Source organism: Lipophrys pholis (genome assembly GCF_963383615.2).
Source record: "Lipophrys pholis genome assembly, chromosome: 18".
NCBI lineage: Eukaryota > Metazoa > Chordata > Actinopteri > Blenniiformes > Blenniidae > Lipophrys > Lipophrys pholis.
The window spans coordinates 24899615-24916010 of record NC_137646.1 but is presented as its reverse complement, the minus strand read 5'-3'; the positions used below and the strand labels follow the sequence as shown (position 1 = coordinate 24916010).

The 16396-nt window shown below is 43.9% G+C and overlaps 1 protein-coding gene across 1 annotated transcript; it reads left to right on the top strand.

The window, feature by feature from the left end:
• Window positions 1-690: 690 nt before the first annotated feature.
• On the top strand, window positions 691-11019 carry LOC308123615 (NACHT, LRR and PYD domains-containing protein 3-like). Its single transcript, XM_080486179.1, has 12 exons — window positions 691-809; window positions 2578-2695; window positions 2970-3089; window positions 4538-4660; window positions 4963-5082; window positions 5254-5336; window positions 5454-7248; window positions 8096-8269; window positions 8583-8765; window positions 9707-9889; window positions 10146-10319; window positions 10615-11019. The coding sequence occupies exons 2-12, from the start codon at window positions 2628-2630 to the stop codon at window positions 10625-10627; spliced, it is 3036 nt and encodes a 1011-aa protein (XP_080342305.1). The 5' UTR covers window positions 691-809; window positions 2578-2627; the 3' UTR covers window positions 10628-11019.
• Window positions 11020-16396: the final 5377 nt, after the last annotated feature.

Sequence of the window (16396 nt, the reverse complement as noted above, 5' to 3'; positions counted from 1 at the left end):
TGAAATGTATTGTTTTCTGCACGCATGCGTGTGTGGTTTCATTACAAAAACAAACACCCACTAGTGGCCTGGGATGCCATGTAAACGTGAAAGTTTTCTGAAACGAAAACAGAAAATCAATGCGTTTCCACTCCAAATGTCGCACAAACGGGGCCTTGAATACGGTGTGTGTGTGTGTGTGTGTGTGTGTGTGTGTGTGTGTGTGTGTGTGTGTGTGTGTGTGTGTGTGTGTGTGTGTGTGTGTGTGTGTGTGTGTGTGTGTGGGTGGACTTCCTGTGAAACCTGATCTCAGTTTTACATCGACTTTGCGCCTCCCCTTTCCTGCCTCCTCTTCCTCCCTCACACATTACTAATCCGTACACTCAGAGGGCTGCTATCTCTGATGCGTCCCCTGTCCCCTGTCCCCCTGGAGCTCTCCTCCAGTCTCATCTTTTCGGGGTCCGTGCCGTTCTCCTTGGCCTTGTGTAAATGCGACGGCTGGGACGACGGGGAGCTGGGCGGCAGCGCCTGCTTGAAGAGGGGGGGCGTTTTGGTTTTGGCCACTTTGTTTGAAAAAGGCGAAGTCGGCCACGAACTTCCTGGAGGGGGACAGGGAGACGACGGGGGGGAACTCGTAGCCCCACAGGATCTCGTCCGGGAGGTACGACGTGCGGACCTGGCAGGTGGCGCTCATGATCAGCAGCAGCTCGAAGTCGGCCAGTTCTGGGTCTGTCCAGCCACCGCCTGAACACAGAGAACAGACGCTCCAGCACACTCAACAGATCCCCGCCACTTTATCAACTTTAAGCAGAGACCATGATGTCGGAAAGGTATTTTTCTATTTCCGTATTCATGTCGGCACATTTATCAACCAAGATTATGGCTTGAGAAAGTTTTTAAATGTCAAACACAGGAGTGGCCATATACTGTTTTGTGTTTTATTGTCTTTAAGGCTAGATTATGGTTTCTGTGGGAATGGGTGTGGCGTGATGCTCTGCACACACACACGCACGCACGCACGCACGCACGCACACACACACACACACACACACACACACACACACACACACACACACACACACACACACACACACACACACACACACACACACACACACACACACACACACACACACACACACACCTGTGTCTCTTGTTGTTTCCTCGCTTCTTTATGTACCTGTTTGTTTGATAAGGAATGTATGTTTGTATCTGGAAAGTGCTGTTCAGGTTTGATTAGTTTCATAATAGTTGGTGGTTGGAAGGTGTTTGGATCGGCGTGGTAACTGTAAGAGGTATATGTCATTATATCATCAAGAGTATTGTTTGTTGTTATTAGGACAATTATGAAAGGATCAGGGGAGACGCTCATTTAGGTTGAGCAACTCTTTGTGTCACCTGAAACGTATGTTAATATACTTTACAACATTTTCTTGTCTGTCAATAAAGCCTCTTTCTAATTTGCATACAATCTGCGAGGATTTCACTTCCTGGTTTTCGGTCTCTTGCCACTTCAGGATGTTTTCTCCTGATAAACACGGAAGGTTGCATGACTGGGACTCGCCCCTCTCCCACAGTGACGTGTGTTTTGCATGCAGATTCATTCAGATCATGGGATTTTTATGTGGACTGGTGTTGGGGCCAGCTAATGCAGCTAGAGCTAATGTTTAGGAGTCGAAATGATTTGGGTCGATTATTTACAAGCGTGCGAGTTAGAAACTCTTACTTTAGGGGAGAAACTGCAGGGAACTCTTGGCCTATATGGTTGTCTTAATGTCATTGCTTAAACGTTATGCAGCCTCTTTACTTTGGCATTCAGTGGTGTTGAACTCTGCTGTCAGTAGACCTGAAATAAAATCCTCCCCCACCAAGTACTGACTTACAGAAATGCCACTGGAAACAATACAATATCTAACAAATCAATCAAGACCAGATCAAATAGTTTCAGGTCTATTTCCACTCAAGAGGAGATTTCCTCTTTATAAAGGAAAACTTAAAAAAAAACTAAATTGATTTTAAGAATGGAGGGCTGATTGTGTGAAAATTAATTAAATACACCATTAAATAATTAATTATATGTGTCATTAATTGATTAAAATTGGAATTAAATATATAAATGTGTCAAACAAAAGTTATTAATTAGATCAAATTAAATCATGAAGCAGTGCAACACTGGACCATGAAATAATTAATTAAATAGTGATATGATTAAATATGTTTGTTTGTTTGTTTTTACATAAAAATTAATTCATATTCTAATTAATTAATTAATGACACATATACTTATTGAATTTTGTATTTATTTATTTCATTTTGGCTCATCTAGGCAATGAAATAAGTCATTAAATAGTGAAAGAATTATCCATGTCTTTTACATATAATTAATTAGTATTTTAATAAATGATATTTAATTTTAAAAGGGTTTGACAGTCATTCACAGTAATAAAAAAGTGTGTGTGTGTGTGTGTGTGTGTGTGTGTGTGTGTGTGTGTGTGTGTGTGTGTGTGTGTGTGTGTGTGTGTGTGTGTGTGTGTGTGTGTGTGTGTGTGTGTGTGTGTGTGTGTGTGTGTGTGTGTGTGTGTGTGTGTGTGTATAGAGGTCAGCAGCTCAGACAATCTCCAGAGTCTTCAGGATCCAGCAGCTTCTCTATGAAGAGTGACGAGTCCAAAGATCTACCACTCAAGTTCAGTCTTGAAGCTGAACCTTCAACCTCAAAGTAAGAAACTCTTTGTTTCTTTTTATTTCCTCCAAACCAGAGTGAGAGAAGTTGTGCTGCAGACAAAACAAATAAACTAATGCTTCTGCAGAATTTGAAATCCAATAAAAGTCTTCAAAACACTCTGAAGAAATATGATATGGTCAAGTTATTTACATCACCTGAATACAAAGTGTGTGTGTGTCTCTCTCTCCCCCCACCCCACACCCCCACCCTGTCCGTGTGTGTGTGTGTGTGTGTGTGTGTTCGTGTGTGTGTGTGTGTGTGTGTGTAGCGGTCAGCAGCTCAGACACTCTCCAGAGTCTTCAGGATGCAGCAGCTTCTCTATGAAGAGTGACCGGTCTAATAAACAACCACCAAACTTCAGTCTTGAACCTGGACCTTCAACCTCAACGTAAGTGAGAGAAGTTGTGCTCACTTTCAGTTTAAGCTCCAGTATTTTCAGTCAGTGTGAGAGTTGACAGACGTTACTGTGGTCGAGGACAGCATACCACAACCACACACACTCACACCTCGGGGCAACTTAGTGTCTCCAATTGACCACATGGATGTTTTTGGACTGAGGGAGGAAACCGGAGTATCCGTGGGAAAGACACAGGACAACCAATACACTTTTTAAACAAGCAGCAGCTGAAGACACTTCAACAATTCAATTGTAACAAAAACCTACTAAAAGATATTCAACCAGATTTCATCTCAACCAAGACGCATCTTCCTCAGCAGCCCAGGCCAGCCTGAGTTTTTAAACCTCAACACAATCTTATAAATCAAGCAGATTGGCAAAAACTAATTGACCAAAAACAGTCACACAGCAGCAGCAGATATAATTATCATAACCGCAGCAATGCAACAGCAGTCCAATAAACAGACTTTACCTTTACAGACGGTCTGTCTGGATTTCCTGACTGAGAGTCTTTAGTGAAGCTGGTAAAGTCAATTTTCTGAGAACATCAGACTCAATATCCATCAGAGAGGTGATTCAGTTTGTTTTCATTCATTGTGGAGCTCAGTTTAATTTTCTAAAGTTTAGAGAATGAGCGCCCCCCACTGGCAGAGGTTACAGGTAAAGTCAAATAGAGTCTCAGTGTCGACATTTGGAAACACCGACTGTCGTCCTCTGCCTCTTACAAGATTCAGCAGTGACCTTGCTGAGGTGTTCACCTTAATGAATCTCTGATTTGTCCAATTTCATCCAGGAAATCTTCCTCTCGATCAGTGATTCACAACCTTTCTCCTGAGGAACCCAAACCTTTACACCTTTACCATAGTAAACCCAGACGACCCTCCACCACCTTGTACAATTACAAATAAAAGTTAAAGGAACTTCCTAACACACCATGTGAAATACAGCTTCTTTGTTCTACCCTGAAACAATGACTTCCTGTTCTCTGCGGTTGATCTCTTTGGGTTCACACTCCGTCTCAGGGTGTTTGATGGACTGCTGTCGCTTCAGCTGGAGCACTTTTAAAGTTTGGTTTGCCAGTTTTTGAACTCACGTCCAACTCTTATTTTGTTTATTGTTGTCAGGAAACACACCACAAGCCATAGATCACAATAATGACAATCAATCAAGACCAGATCAAATAGTTTCAGTTTCAGTTCCAAGGTCTTTTTCAACTCATGTATAGATTTCCTGTGGAAAAAGGTAATTCAGTCCATTGTAAATGTAATAATAATAATAATAATAATAATAAATCCACTTCTGTTTCTGAATCGGTTTTAAAAAATAAAAATAGATGAAAAGGATTTTGAGAGTCACTGTTACTCTGAGAACACACAGTTCTAACATGATGCTGAAACAGCTGTGTCTGTGTGTGTGTGTGTGTGTGTGTGTGTGTGTAGCGGTCAGAAGTTCAGACACACTGCAGAGTCTTCAGGATCCAGCAGCTTGTCTATGAAGAGTGACGAGTCCAAAGAAATAATTCCGCCAAACTTCAATGGTGAAGCTGAACCTTCAACCTCAAAGTAAGAAACTCTTTGTTTCCTTTTATTTCCTCCAAACCAGAGTGAGAGAAGTTGTGCTGCAGACAAAACAAATAAACTAATGCAGAATTTGAAATCCAATAAAAATCTTCAAAACCCAAGTTATTTACATCATCTGAATACAAAGTGTGTGTGTGTGTGTGTGTGTGTGTGTGTGTGTGTGTGTGTGTGTGTGTGTGTGTGTGTGTGTGTGTGTGTGTGTGTGTGTGTGTGTGTGTGTGTGTGTGTGTGTGTGTGTGTGTGTGTGTGTGTGTGTGTGTGTGTGTGTGTGTGTGTGTGTGTAGACGTCAGAAGCTCAGACACACTGCAGAGTCTTCAGGATCCAGCAGCTTGTCTATGAAGAGTGACTGGTCTAAAGAAAAACCACCAAACTTCAATGGTGAAGCTGAACCTTCAACCTCAAAGTAAGAAACTCTTTTGTTTCCTTTTATTTCCTCCAAACCAGAGTGAGAGAAGTTGTGCTGACTTCCAGTTAAAGTTCCAGTATTTTGAAGCAGAGTGAGAGTTGAAGCTGGATCTTTGTGTCTTTGCTGTGTGTTGTGTTGCTCAGAGTAAATGTTGCTTTGTGTCCACAGAAAGAGGAAGAGGAGTGATGAGGAGCAGCAGTTTTCCTGCTGTCCTCAGAGTGCAGAAAGATCCAGAAGCAGAGCTGCACAGAGTAAGAGTGGACACGTGTCTGCTGAGGGACTCGTCTGTCTTCACTGGACTTGTGTTGTAGAGACGTGGAAGCTGGTTGTGTGTGGTCAGTCTCATTGTTGTTGTTGTCTTTGAGCAGGTGCTGGTCCGCAGAAGGTTCTAGAGGAACATAAGAAGAGTCTGAGGAGCCGGTGTGAACGTGTGAGTGAAGGAAGTGATGAACCAGGAGGAGGAACCCTCCTCAACAGGATCTACACTGAGCTCCACATCACAGAGGGACACAGTGAGGAGCTTCAGAGGGAACCGGAGCTGATGCAGCTGGAGACAGCTTCCAGGAAGGAGAGCCTCCATGACACTGCCATCAGGTGTCAGGACATCTTCAGAGCCTCGACTGAGCAGCACAGACACATCCGAGTGGTTCTGACCAGCGGCGTGGCCGGCAGTGGAAAAACCTTCTCGGTGCACAAGTTCACTCTGGACTGGGCCGAGGGCCTGGAGAACCAGGACGTCAGTGTGCTGGTGGTGCTCTCCTTCAGGGAGCTGAACCTGATCAGAGAGCAGCCCTACAGTCTTCTCACGCTGCTCCATGTTTTCCATCCAGCCTTACAGAAGGTGACAGCAGAGCAGCTGGCTGTCTGCAGGCTGCTCTTCATCTTTGACGGCCTGGATGAAAGCAGACTTTCTCTGGACTTCAGCAGCTCCCAGCTGGTGGTCGATGTCTCACGCGAGTCTTCAGTCAGCCTGCTGCTCACAAACCTCATCCGGGGGAATCTGCTGCCCTCGGCTCAGGTCTGGATCACTTCCCGACCCGCAGCAGCCAATCAGATCCCTCCATCATGTGTGGACAGACTGACAGAAGTGCGAGGCTTCACTGACGCCCAGAAGGAGGAGTACTTCAGGAGGAGACTGAGTGATGAGGAGCTGAGCAGCAGAATCATCGCCCACATCCAGACATCCAGGAGCCTCCACATCATGTGTGGAATGCCAGTGTTCTGCTGGATCACTGCCACAGTTCTGGAGCACATGTTGACCACAGAGCAGAGAGGAGAGCTGCCCCAGACCCTGACTGACATGTACTCCCACTTTGTGCTGGTTCAGACACACAGGAAGAAGCTCAAGTACAATGGAGGACACGAGACGGGTCCACAGGAGCTGACGGAGGCTGACAGGGAGGTTCTTCTGAAGCTGGGCAGGCTGGCCTTGGAACATCTGGAGAAAGGAATCATTGTGTTCTACCAAGAAGACCTGGAGAAATGTGGTCTGGATGTGACTGAGGCCTCGCTGTGCTCTGGAGTCTGTACTCAGATCTTCAAGAGAGAGTCTGCGATCTTCCAGAAACCCGTCTACAGCTTCGTCCATCAGAGTGTTCAGGAGTTTCTGGCTGCAGTCGACTTGTTCTACTGGTTCACCAACAAGAAGAGAGACATACGGGAGACATTCTTGAGAGATGATGAGGATGATGTTTTCACATCTCTTGAAAACTTCCTCCAGAAAGTTCTTCAGAAATCCCTCAGAAGTCAGAACGGTCACCTGGACCTGTTTGTCCGCTTCCTTCATGGCCTCTCTCTGAAATCCAACCAGAGACTCTTAGAAGGTCTGCTGGGTCAGACAGAGATCAGTCCAGAAACCATCCAGAGAGTCATCGAGAACCTGAAGAAGATCAGGAGTGATTCAATGTCTCCTGACAGAAGCATCAACATCTTCCACTGTCTGACGGAGATGAAGGACCTTTCAGTCCATCAGGAGATCCAAGACTTCCTGAAGTCAGACAACAGGTCAGAGAAGAAACTCTCTGCGATCCACTGCTCAGCTCTGGCCTACATGCTGCAGATGTCAGACCAGGTCCTGGAGGAGTTGGACCTGAGGACGTACAACACGTCAGTGGAGGGACGAAGGAGACTGATCCCAGCTGTGAGGAAGTGCAGGAAGTTTCGGTGAGTCCACGTGTCAGGATCAAATATCTATTTGTAGAAAGTATTTCCTGTAGTTGCACTGTGGATGTCAAGTTTCTTTCTAACGGAATGGCTTCCCATTGGAGCCTCTTGGTCGGTTTTGGCCCACTGGCCTTATGTCCTCTGCTGTTAAGAGAAAGTTAAACTTTCATGTGCACAGAGGACGCGTGACGTCAAAATCGTCATCCACCCAGTGTGCTAGGCTCCGACCCTCTGAGGTTGACAGCGCAACCTGTACACACCGACTGCTCATGCTCCAGAGCTACTGAACACTTGTGTGACGAGATCCTCAGTCTCTCCGTCTGAACAATCACAATTTAAATGCAAATAAAGAGCCAGAGGCTCTGAACTCCTGAAGTGAAACATAAACTACTTGAGGAAAGGTAAAGAAAACCGGGCAGCAGAAGTGGAGATAGTTTAGGGATCGTTAAGTTACGTTATGGAACGTTAAAGAAGTGAACCCAGAGTGGAGTATGGAGGCAATCATGTATCACCCGCAAATTGAATATTCCAATTATGGGGTCAAGCCAAAGTATTTTGGCCGTTTCAGCGTCGCTCAGCTTGAAATTTGCCAGGAAAACCAGTCCGTTGTTCGCGTTTGGCAGGTTGTCGCTCATCAAGGTGTGTTACCAGTTAAATATGTGTCCGTGTTCAGTGACGTGTCCGCCCAGTACAGGGTGTCACTCATACCTGGTCCGTGTATAAAATATCAAATAAAAATGAACCCTAAATCAAACCCAGAGAAGATGAGCTGAAGCTCTGATGTCAAATAGGAGGAGTCCAACAAAGAGTCATAACAACTTCCTGTCCTCTCTGTGTCTCATTACAGAGTTTCTGGCTGTGACCTTTCTGATTCCCACTGTGAAGTGATCGCCTCAGCTCTGCAGTCTGACCCCTCCCTTCTGACTGAACTGGACCTGAGTCACATTAAGCTGCAGGATTCATCAGTGAAGCTTCTGTGTTCTGGACTAGAGAGTCCAAACTGTAAACTGGAGATCCTGAGGTCAGTTCAGTGTGCATGTGTGTGTGTGTGAATCAAGAATTGTACATTCACATTAAACTTTGCTTTGTTTCCTGGTGTTTGTTGTTAAACTGAACTCATGTGTGTCCATGAAAAAGAGAAGAAGTATTCGGTGTGTAAAGGCTGTGTTCTCTGTCGATCTGAGATCTGGCTGAAAAGAGCTCTTCTCCTCCTGGAGGCTTCAGCTGTTTGGACTTTACATTTCTAAACTCTTCCAGTCTGAACCTTCTTCAGTCTCAATGACTTCAACATCAAACTTTGTCCTCTAATCTCACTTCTTTCTCTCTTTATTCAGGTTGAAGAGCTGCAGCTTGTCAGAGATCAGCTGTTCTTCTGTGGCCTCAGCTCTGAAGTCCAACCCCTCCCTCCTGAAACATCTGAAACATCTGGACCTGGGTGGGAACCGGCTGCAGGATTCAGGAGCTCAGCAGCTGTGTGGTCTTCTGGAGAGTCCACTCTGTAGTCTGGAGACTCTGAGGTCAGACTCCATGTTTGAGTTTGTGTGCAGTGAAAGTTGTGTAGACACTAAAGGTCAGACATCAGGCTGATATGAGATGATCCACACTGAGGATCTCCATGAGAAACTGAGACTTCTTCTCTGTGCTTTAGTCCTGTGACTGTGGCAGAGCCGTGTGGAGCTCCACAGTTCAAAGCTTGGTAGAAGAAGCAAGGTGCTGCAGTGGAGAATTCACTGTCAACCTCTGACTCGCTCCATGTTGACCTTCAGCTTTCAAAGCAGGCTGATCTCTCCTGGAGGAAGAGTCACTGATCTCCCAGCTGGAGCTCCAAACTCTCACTATCAAACTCTGGACTTGTCGGCTTGATGTCCAGTAACCTTGGCTGTTGACTCGTCCTCCCACTGGACACTGCTTCTGTTTGCTGTCACATCAATTCAGCTCCAAAATAACAAAGATCCAGTAACTGAGGATAATAACTGTAGTTCTTATTTCACTTCCTCCAGGATTCACCCTTCTTGAGAAGAATGAATAGACAACAAGGATCAGTCTGATCAGTCTCTTCTTGATATGATCAACTGCTCATTTCAACTCACATTTATAACCAAAGTTAGAAAATAGTCAGTCAACACATGTTGAAGTATTTGGAGTTCTGTATAGAAGAGGTTGGAATTAAATATTCACACTTGAACAACATTTAAATAAGGGTTAGGGTGAAACAACGTTTATAGTTTAAAACACAGAAATAAAAGCACAACATCTAAATTTAATAAGTGAGTGAGAGGTGGACTGAGCTCTGCAGCATGTCAGTGATCAGCATGTTGATGAGACTCTTCTCCTCCTGGTGGCTTCAGCTGTTTGGACTTTACATTTCTAAACTCTTCCAGTCTGAACCTTCTTCAGTCTCAATGACTTCAACATCAAACTTTGTCCTCTAATCTCACTTCTTTCTCTCTTTATTCAGGTTGAAGAGATGTTGGTTGTCAGAGATCAGCTGTTCTTCTGTGGTCTCAGCTCTGAAGTCCAACCCTTCACACCTGAAACATCTGAAACATCTGGACCTGAGTTTCAACCAGCTGCAGGATTCAGGAGCTGAGCAGCTGTGTGGTTTTCTGGAAAGTCCACTCTGTAGTCTGGAGACTCTGGGGTCAGTTGACTGTCTGTTACTGTTGTAGAAGGAGAAATGTTGGTGATGTGAGACTCTGATCCTGCAGTGAGAGATGGACTGAGCTCAGCAGCTTGTTACTGATGTGTGTGGACATGTGGAGGATGAGTGTGATGAAGATCCACAACAACAGAGCAGCTCATTGATCAGGACTCAGTAATGTGGAGCTGCTCATTTCTCCATCTACACATCTGATTGGTTCTCCTCATTCATTCTGCTGCTTTCTCTCTTTATTCAGGTTGATTAACTGCAGTTTGTCAGAGATCAGCTGTTCTTCTGTGGCCTCAGCTCTGAGGTCCAACCCCTCCCTCCTGAAGGAGCTTGATCTGGGTTACAACAAGCTGCAGGATCCAGATGTGCAGCAGCTTGTTGGTCTTCAGAAGAGTCCAGACTGCAGCCTGCAGACTCTCAGGTCAGTAGATGTTGGAGTGAGTCCATGCTGCTTCCAGCAGGTTTCTACTAAACACAGTTAGTGTGAGAACAAAGATCCAGAGTTTGACTGCTCAGTGAGGCTGTGAGAGGAGAACGCTGAGCAGCTTCAGGATTGGACAGCAGAGGACACAGTCAGCCAATCAGAGGAGCCTCAGGCTTGTTGTGTTGGTCTGACAGTGGTGGTCCTTCATGAGCTCTGAGCTGCTGCTGTGGACAGGACTGAAGTCCTGGCTGCTCCACAGAGACTCTCCTCATCACCTCTCTTCTCTCTACAGGTGGTGGAACTGAGAGCAGAAAGGAAGCTGTGGGAGCCAAGTTAAGTTTATGCAAGATGAAGTTAATCTAAGTACAGTATTTGGTTTGAAAGTTGTTAAAAAAAGAAAGTTGTTAAAATTCAGCGAAGATTCATTTGATGTTATTTGTGTTTATTTGGAAAGTTTTTAGATGTAAAATGCAGTATTGTGGTTTTGCTATGAATGTGGAAAGATTTCTGTCACTTTAAGAAAGAGAAAGAACTGCATGCTGGGATATACAGGAGCTTGGAAGTTGTGGAATAATCAAGGACTGAGACAAATGGCTTTCTTACCGTAGTATAGTATCTTGATTAGGCAAACTTAATTTTAGAAACATCCTGTATAATCGATTAACAAGCCGTGGATTAAAGACTTTGTTTTTTAATTTTCCTGTGTCCTGTGGAAGTTTTTACTTTTCAACAAAAACGTGCACGAGTAAGCCAAAGGCAATATATTCCACAACTCACCAAAGACGCTGTGAGTCCTGAAGATCTACTAAGGAGAGCAGAGCTTCATCCAGCAGTGAGTGACGGAGGAACCACCTGAAGATCTGCTGAGTGTCAGTGGTTGAGTGTGAAGAGCTGTGAGAGTCCAGCATCGAACCAGGTTCATCACTGTGTGTTGATTCCAGCATGCCGGCTCACTGTTTGCAGCAGCCTTGTTAACTCTGCCAAAGCTGCAGCTGTGTCAGTGCTTCCTCGTGCCCAGCAATGATTCTGGGCCAGCTTAGCACCTCTTTAGACCCTGTTAGGCCGGGGCTTTGGTGGTGGAAACACAAAGAACTGGTGCCAAGTCCGGCCCCAGCCCCAAACACGCCCTGGAAACAGCTTGGTGGAAAAGGCCTATTTGTGAGCAGAAGTAGAGGAGCTGTCCAGTGGCTCTGGTGCTGAAATCAACAAGTCCTGTATTAGTTTGTGAGCAGAAGCAGAGGAGCTGTCCAGTGGCTCTGGTGCTGAAATCAACAAGTCCTGTATTAGTTTGTGAGCAGAAGCAGAGGAGCTGTCCAGTGGCTCTGGTGCTGAACGCTCCGGGCTGTGGGTCAGTTTGTGTGCAGACGTGCAGGAGCTGTCCAGTTCAGCACCGCCTGGTCGCTTCACTGTGGCTTTGACTCAGGAGAAAGGTGCTAATTCAGTTGCAGTACAGAGTCTCCCTGTGTTGCTTTCCCATTGTTCTGATTGGGAGCAGGCTGATATGGCAGGTTTGATTCATTCCTATCGCTCGCTGTTTGGTGATGTCTCCTCTCAGACGCACATGCTCAGCCACGATATTGAGGTGGGCGATGCCAGACCTATCAAACAACATCCCTATCGGGTAAATCCTGCCAAACATAATTGTTTTAAAAGACAGGTAGACTTTATGGTGCTACATGGTATTGCCCAGAATAGTAGCAGTGCGTGGAGCTCGCCGTGCCTGTTGATGATAAAAGCCAATGGTGATGACCGCTTCTGTACATGTCATATCCCATATCTCCCCAGAAGAACACTTGGTTCTCAGAGTGCTGGCTTACTGGAGGTTCCTAGGTTTTCTAAAAGTAGAATGGGAGGTGGAGCTTTCAGCTTTCAGGCTCCTCTTATTTGGAACCAGATCCCAGTTTCAGTTAGGGAAGCTGAAACAGTCTTGGTTCTACTTTAAGGGTCTGCTTTATATCTTTCTTTGCTCGACAGTGTAGCCGTGTAGGTTTATGCTTAACTGCAGGATGTAGATTAGACACATATAATCAAGTAAATATTAATGACATCACCAGAAGGAGCCCCCGGCTGGCTCAGTTGGTAGAGCACGAGACTCGCAATCTCAAGGTAGAGGGTTCCTGTCCCACGCCGGGCGCCACCTTCCCGTGGATTCACCACCCAGAGGAAGGTTCTTAATCGGTGCAATGTGATCTGGGTAACAGTGCTCAGACGGCCACCCCCGCTGGATGGATGTTTAGATCATCATATAATGTCAAGAACAAATCAGCCAGGAACACGAGAGGCAACAGGATCTCACCAGGTTCTGCCTCCACAGTCGTGCTGCTTCCTCCTCAGTTTCAAGGTCCATCATCCAGCCATGACAGCCACCACATCATCAAGTACACTTGTGTTCTCACTTTCTGCATTCTCGTATTTGTATTTCTCTACTTCACGAGGATGTACTGCAAGTACCTAGTCATGATGTATGTGAGTACACACTGGCATTCTAAGAATTGACAAATAGCCATAGAACACTGAGACACCTCACTAACTTGGACTGATTGGCACTGACATATTGCACGGCCGCCATCTTGGATAGGGCACTTATCACCCTAGTACATTTATTTCTACTGAGAAAGTGTTTAACTACAATACTCATAACTCCACAGATTTTCCCAAAATAAAAATACAAGTTATCAAGCTGAAATACATTGAATTATACTCTTTAACAAAGTTAGACATACGATATGGCATATTAATAAATGTATACATAATTTTTATATCGTAATATTAAAACAGCTTGATTATTCATTTGGAATTGTTTCTCTCGCTCGCTCACACACCTCATATAATCTACTGAAATCTGTATTAAATTTTGAATATGTATTTTTTTAGCTCAATTGTGTTGAAGTAAAACAAACTGTTAGAACATGAAAGGTTTTTTTGGTTTTATTTTGGCCGACTCATAGTGTGTGTCGTCCCACAGTCCACTGCTGCTTTCATACACAAACACACACAACTTGTGTTCTGACATGTCTGAATGTAAACAAATGTTCACAGGCTTTAGGATGACAAAGATTCTACAATAGCCTGGAGTGTGTGTGTGTGTGTGTGTGTGTGTGTGTGTGTGTGTGTGTGTGTGTGTGTGTGTGTGTGTGTGTGTGTGTGTGTGTGTGTGTGTCACGTGTACTCACATCACCGGGCTGAGCTTCACCTTCAGGGAAACACTGAGAAAGGTCCACTGGTCGTCTCTCTTCATCTTTCCTTCAAGTTCTTGTGTAGAAAATACGGACATAGTTGCTCTGCGTCGGCTCCACCAGACTCTGGTGCTAGAGTGACCTGTGTGACGTCGCTCGTCTGCTCTAGAAGAACGTGTGGAGTCGCTCAGGTTGGTTGTAACAGCTGTTTATTGCGTTTTCCTGCATGTGTAACAGAGCAACATGGTCTCATGGAGAATTCTCATGGTAGCAACACAAACAGCACAATGCTAACGGCCAGCTAGCGCATAGTAGCCGTCCTTTTAAAGTGATAAAACCCAACAAAAACAAGGGTTAAACTTTACCAAAACATGGCGAAAATTAAGTTAAACGTATAAACAACAACTTAAGTACAGTCAAGTTGATTATTTTATGGATTTATGGTGACTTAAGTGAACATTCTCACAGGCATTTCAGCCACTTTACCTGCAGTAGTTCTCTCGATGTGAAATTACCCACAATGCTTTGCCGCGTCCACCCCGAGGCAGAACTGCAGTTACACTTTTAGGCCACTAGATGTCAGTGTTTTGCCATTTAGCTGGATTTAATCCAGACCTTTTTAACTGTTACACTCGACATAATATTCCTTTTTTGTTTCCTATTTATAGCTATTCAGTTGATTTATCACCCATTATTGTTCTTGTTGACCAAGTGTAGTTTTGTCCAGAAATACAATAAGAACATATGAAAAGATATGCTGATGTTGCTGTAATGCAACACTAACATATCTATGAATAGAATGATTTATTGATTTACCTCAGAAGGGGGCACTGGGTCCCGGGATGTCTCTGTGGGCCTCCCCGACCACATCCAGTGGCAACCCTCACACATTTCCACTCTTCATGAGATGTGTTGCTGATTGTTCAACAATCAAAATCATGTTTTTTTTTTAAATTTATGTTCCTGCTTGAAAATCACGTTACTGTCTGGAGCTGCTCAGGTGAGTTTAATCCAATAACAGTTGGAAAGTATTTGGATCAGTGTGACAACTGTAAACAATATTTGTAGCAACAACAAGTGTATTGTATGTTGTCCCCCACACACCCCTCTATCCCCCCTCCAACCCCTCCTCAGTCTTCTCTCTACTCTCTCGTCTCTTAGACCGTTCCCCCCCCCGGGGTCGTGTACGGCAGCCATGCCAACTTCTAATGTAGATAGCAACAAGAGGAGATTCTAAATCTCTTCCTGTTGCTCTCAATCACATAACATTGTTTGCCAAAGCTGCCGAACAGGACAAGGGAAGAAAAAAAAACGAAAAACGTTTTTTGTGGTAGATACTACATTTTGAAAAAGTCCATATTTTTACCTAATTTCAATAAGCAGTGCCAGAATTACTGCGATTTAAGGCCAATTTTAATATTGCAAAATAGTGAAATGTCAAAAAAACTTTCATTCTGGGAGTTTTTACACCCTGACAGCATGGCTTTGAGACTAGTTTGATAGAAATGAAGTAGCTGGCTTTCATAGCAGCATCACAGTATATCACAGTATCTGAGCTCAGGTCTCAGTGTCGCTACTCTGAAGAAATCTGTGTTTTCTTTGACATGTTTACCATTTGTTTGGTGGATTGTCAGTCAGATCGGAGCCTTTCGTGGCCTGATTTTCGCCCAAAGGCCTGATGTTTGACACGCCTTACCTCAAACCATCCCACAATTAATACATTTAAAAAAACACACGCACACAAAAGAGAGAAAAAGTTTGTATTAAATTGGAGTACTTTAGAATATATGAAATACATTGAATGATTGAGAGACTATGGAATCGAAAATGGCTCAAAAATCAATTTGAAATTTATTAACAGAAACGCTTTTTCATTTTCAGATTAAACTGCATTTTGACTCATAAATAAAAATTAATCAATCATCCAAACTGCTTTTTAATTTTCTTTGACAATACTGCTTATTCTGTCACTTAATGAAGATGATTGAGATTTAATTTTCAAAAGACACTCCAGCAAATAGTGACCAGAATTCATTTAGAATTGTAAAATGTAATGCAGTGGTGTGCATTTGACGCTGGGTTTAGTCCCAACCAGTTAGACGGCACATTTAAACACTGGATTTCAAAGGGTGTGACGACTTTTTGTTCACTCACACGTAATGGAAAGATGAAAGATTTTGAGGGTTTAAAGCGTGATTATAAGCTGAACAATTGCGATTTCTTTCGATATCTTCAATTGAGGAATTATTTCCAGCAAAACATTAGTTCCAAAACTGATATAGATGACCCAATCTTGTCAATCTTTCTGAAGGCTTATGAAAACAGTATAGTTCAAGGGATTATCGGCAAGTTGTATAAAGGGTTTCTGACAAAGTTAAATTTGACTACATCAAAGAAAAGTGGGAAAATGAAGGAGATGTTTCAATAACTAATGAAGAATGGTGTAATGTTTGTGAATCCTGCTGGAACTGTACCAGTTCCCATAAATGGCGAGAGTTTAGCTGGAAATGTTTAGTGCGCTTTTTCCTGACACCAAGACAAAAAGTGCATTTTGGCACGGGCACCGCCGGCTGCTGGAGGTTATGTGGGGCTCAGGACGCAGGACATTGGCATATATTTTGGGAATGCCCAAAGATAAAACTCTTTTGGCTTGAATTTCATAAAGCTTTAATTAGTATATTTAAGGATAATAATCTACTGCTCCAGTTTAATACAACTTTTTGGGGAAATCTTGATAATATGCATAGACATGAAGATAAAAACTTATATATTTTTACAGTAGCAGCCAAGAAGGCAGTCACAAGATGCTGGCTTCGTCCCGAGCCCCCCACGATGTCGGGGTGGATAGACATAGTGAATGAGATTTATGTTATGGAATCTGTAACATTTTCAATCCGC